General features: G+C 30.7%; 1 protein-coding gene across 1 annotated transcript; it reads right to left on the minus strand.

Moving 5' to 3' along the window:
• Positions 1–201: 201 nt before the first annotated feature.
• Positions 202–4,403, minus strand: LOC145739055 (troponin C-like). The gene is made up of 4 exons (XM_081994376.1): positions 4,245–4,403; positions 672–946; positions 469–617; positions 202–413 (listed from the first exon to the last, which is right to left on the minus strand). The coding sequence occupies exons 1-4, from the start codon at positions 4,245–4,247 to the stop codon at positions 385–387; spliced, it is 456 nt and encodes a 151-aa protein (XP_081850502.1). The 5' UTR covers positions 4,248–4,403; the 3' UTR covers positions 202–384.
• Positions 4,404–4,723: the final 320 nt, after the last annotated feature.

Below are 4,723 nucleotides of genomic sequence, written 5' to 3' on the forward strand. Positions count from 1 at the left end.
ATACAATATATAAAATATATTGTAATGTACCTTTATATTCTGCCACTGAAATTAATGTTTCTATATTAGGAAAAGCCTTCTAAAGCAAAGTATATTTATTGACGTTAGCGTTATTGCCTCTATCTAGTCAACTGCATTTCGCAAAATTAACAGGGCAATCAATCAAGTGAAACTTCCCCGTTAAATAAAATATCTTCCAAATACTGTAGGGTTATCCTCATTTATTTAAACAACTCTGCCCTTGGTTCTTATGTGTATAACATTTATTAAACAAGTCTTTTAACAAGAATGTATCAGGTTGATACATATCACAATAACTCCAGCAAATATGAATATGACATTGATGTTTTTTTTACTATTTGGTTTAGTCGAAATGCAACAAGCTTAGTCGCCAGTCATCATTTCCATGAATTCTGCAACAAAAATTTGCTTTACGACTGATTTATTTCACACAAAAATTTAACGTACCATCGAAGTCAACAGTTCCTGATCCATCAGTATCAATTTCAGCAATAATTCCATCCAAATCCCTGCTGGTGAGTTTGTCGTCAAGGGCAGCCAAAATTTCTTTCAGGGTTTTGGTGGTAATGTAACCGTTACCCTCTCTGTCGTACAACCTACACAAAACAAATTGTCACTTTTTTTATTTAGGAAAGTATCAATGAACCCACCTGAAGGCTTCCTTAAGTTCCTGTTGAGTGTTAGCATCATCGTCTTCCTCAAGGAAGTGGGAAGCGATCTCGGCAAAACCATCAAAGTTCACCTTGCCACTGTTGTCAGGGTCATTTTTCCTGATCAGATTGGTCAATTCCGACTCATCAAAAAGTTGTCCCATGGTGTTTAATATGGTGGCAATTTTGGTGTTCTCGATGAATCCGGTTTTAGCGGTGTCGAACATTTGGAAGGCTTTGCGGATAACCGCCATTTTTTGATCATCGTCGGACGACTAAACAAAATAATTTATTTATTACTTAAATTACACAGACTTTTTGACAGTTATTATTCACTCCAAATAATTGGCACGAATTCTCGGAAAATTATTGTCGCTTTTCAGACGATTTTCTTGGCAAATTATATAGCATAGTTTCCAAGACTAATTGCGTGTTGCCTGTTAGATTTTATTTGAGTTTTAATTTCATGGGTAATTTGCAGCTGAATAAGCGACCTTTGAATATTTATAAATGAATTTGATGCTTTATTTCACAACGTCTCGTAAACCACGTGTTCTTAAAAGTTTTTTATAATTCAAATTGGAACACTTTTATGAATAAACTATAAAGAGAACTCATTGCAGTAATTTCCCCAGTTCGAATAATAAAACCGTTTTTAATGACACAAACGCTAAAATTCTAATAAAAAAAGCAGATAGCAGTTCATCTATTAATTAAATTCGTCTTTTATTCCGATATAACCAAAGAAATATTACTTGTCTATCATTCAGTATAATAATCACTTCTTTAATTTATTCAAATAACCTTCTTGAGCAATCAACGTCTCTGTCGGTCTGTATATTTTTACATAAATACAGGGTGGCCCAATAGTGTGGCAGTTCCATATTTATTTTTTAATATGAAAGTTAAAATATTTTCGGTTATACAGGGTGTTGCGTCAATGAAACGCAGAACATTAATCTACAATTTCAAAGGAACCCCCAGTATATTTTATGGTCCATATCAATTTTTAATTTTAAAATAATTGGCAAAGTTGCCAACTGTAGTAAATTACTCGAAATAAAGTAACCAAAATCGGTGTAAAAGAAGTCGAAACCGTAAGTAAAAGTTTGAATAGACGCAGAAGTTAATAGTTATGATAATGTAAATACAATAATCTGCTTTTACAAGATTCGTTAAAGATATTCAAAACTTTCATAGTCCAAGATCAAGAGAATCGTCTGTAGTGTATATTACGAATGTTACGAAATCAAAGATTCAGATTATAAGTATTAGTTCTACAAGTAACCCTTCACAATTTTCAAACAAAGGCATGCAAAATGCAGTTTTCTTCTATTTTGCATGTTTAACTTCTTGCAAATGCTGAATTATGTTTCTTAATACTGAAAATTAGTTTTAAACATCCGTTATGTAATTTTTGTATGCGCCTTTTATCCACATTTCCACCATATCCAAGCATGTTCCACAAATACTATCACCAAAAGTATACAAAGGCAACAACAGTGAAGTTGTTGCCTTTGTATACTATTATTACTATTATACTAGTCTCTTATCATATAATCTTTTTCAAAGCAAAATAACTGTTAGTTTTTGCAGCTAGTTGAAAATGTGTATGGCATTCACATCATAGTGAGTTAATATCGTTATTTTTATGATTAAAGAACATTGTCTGGGTTTTGTCTACATTTACTTTCAAGAGATGGACTCTGGATATATTAGCAAGCTCAACGTTATTCCCATATGTAGGTAGCATCATTGATTTCACTTTAAAACGAGTAAGAAATTTGTGTGTAATCCGCAGATTTTGAAAAGATAGAATAGTAGATCCTTGTATTTGACAATATAGAGTTTACGTAATTCGTTCCATCTGTCTTGATTAGATGCAACATATGACTTGTTTAACAAATCCCGAAATTACCTTATTTTGATAATGTCACATGATAAGAGCTCTACCGAAAAGATGTTATAATTAATAATATAATAGGAATGTTCTATTTAAAAACTTCGGTAATATAACCGATTGATTTGACTAAATTGCCGAAGGTTTTAAATAGTTTCTAGTGTAGTCTTCTAGTTGAGTTTATGTTTGCGTTTATGGTATCCCTATCCCGTTATTCATCTAGCCGAAAGTTTTTAATGATGTTTAATAATAAAAACTACAGCCCAAATAAATATTAAACATTTCTTTTTCATGTATGTGATTTAATTCAATAAACAACAAAAAAAATAGTAAAAAATTACTATACAGACAAGTGAAGATAAAAGCAAGGTACATGCTTATTACAAAGTAAAAGAACGTGCCCTTTACGTTACTAATATATGATATTCACGTATCCAACTCAAAATTTTGACATGATTGTGACATATCTTTTGCTCAAAAGTCAAATGTCACATTCTGTGAAGTGAAGCTATATTTTAAAAAGTATGCAAACAAATTATGTATCCAAAGAGCTTTTTTAACTTAACTGAATATTTTTGCCATGATTTTCATAGTTTTTTGCGACTGTTTTTTCACTGTATATTTCTGGTTGTATTTCGATTTCAACCTCTTTTAGTGTTTGTAACAAAATTTTGTTTATTCCATATTATTGACGTATGTACCCAAGCATATTTAGTAAATAATTAAACTATGAAATTCTTATGTAAAATATTATTCTAAGTTTTTGTTTTTGTCAAACACACGTATAAGTGACATTATCTGTATTATGTAACATTGTTGTATAGGTATACAATACAATATCATGAATTTAATTTATTGAACTGCAAATCAACTTAATTTTCTTTATTGTCGGTTAAATTATTACTTTTTATTATTTTGGAAAATGTTTTAATTCAATAATTTTTTTTATATCAGAAAAAAAATAATTGAAAGATATCCTTGTTGCAAAGGAACCAAATTTAACATAAAAAATTGTTCTTTATGTGAAAGTTCTTATGGTATAATATGTAAAAAAGATAGTTACACAGGTTCCTTACGGAAACTAGGCATTATCAAACCATAATGAGACTTTAGCATATGACAAAAATCAAAGTAAAATGAGCTGACGTAACAATGTTACGTTTTAGCTACTGTAAATGTTTTGGAAGGGACTTTTGCGTTCTTATTTGTCACATTCAAAACATCTACTTGTCTAGTATATTGTTGCATTATCTCATTTTACTTTGATTTTTCCCTTAGAAAACAAATGTGTCACTTTAAGTGAGATGGATAACCAACTACATCCAAAATTTCAGTAAGGTCAACGTTATAATTAGAAATCCAATTGTGACAAATATTTAAAACAAATTCAAAGTCAAACATTTCAAAAGTGATATAGTAGATTGCATTAATCCAAAACTATGCAAGTTCATTGTTAAAGACAAGTTATAATTTCTTAAATGCATGGTGAAATAGCTTCAAAAAGGCACATAACAAAATATTTCACTTCACAAAATGCATAACCAAAAAAGGATTCACAATCCGTTTCTAAAAATGATGTCACCAAATAAATCCATGCATTCCAAACAGAACCGCCCACGCATATCCAATTCAACGCACTCCAAAGCTACTTAGCACAGTTTTCAAAAACGTACCATGATTGAGGGCCAATCGTTTACGAATGCCAGTAAAAACAGACACTAAAACGAAATTTGTCAAGTGGAACTTTTATAGTTATCCCCACCTTCTGGGAAAAAATAAATGCCAGTGAAAATCCGTTTGTGAGTATTTTGAGTTTTAACGGGCTATATAAATTACCTATACAGCAAAATAATGAACTAATTTTAAATATTTGCTAATTGGTTACAGAACGTGACAGTTCTAATTCTGGTATCATATTCTATGGGTGTTTTGAATAAACGTTTCAAACGTGGATAATTGATTGGTCAATATTTTTACTTACTTTATATCTGATGTTAAGAGAAAACGTGGGAAAATTATTACATAAAGCGGTCAAATTTATTGGGTTACATTGGTATTTTGCGGATTGCTAGGCTTGCTTGCTGATTTATTTATTTCGTTCTTTTTGATGTCACCAGATAGATATATGGCTCACTGCGTTAACAGGGTTACT

Source organism: Ips typographus, linkage group LG1, assembly GCF_016097725.1.
Source record: "Ips typographus isolate SLU linkage group LG1, UJ_Ityp_2.0, whole genome shotgun sequence".
NCBI lineage: Eukaryota > Metazoa > Arthropoda > Insecta > Coleoptera > Curculionidae > Ips > Ips typographus.

Bases quoted from the DNA above. Each gene is read 5' to 3' on its own strand.
- LOC145739055 (XM_081994376.1), bottom strand. The intron at 618-671 runs GTGGGTTCATTG...TGTTTTGTGTAG, and splicing joins GAACTTAAGGAAGCCTTCAG to GTTGTACGACAGAGAGGGTA. The intron at 414-468 runs GTACGTTAAATT...TTTTTGTTGCAG, and splicing joins AGGAACTGTTGACTTCGATG to AATTCATGGAAATGATGACT.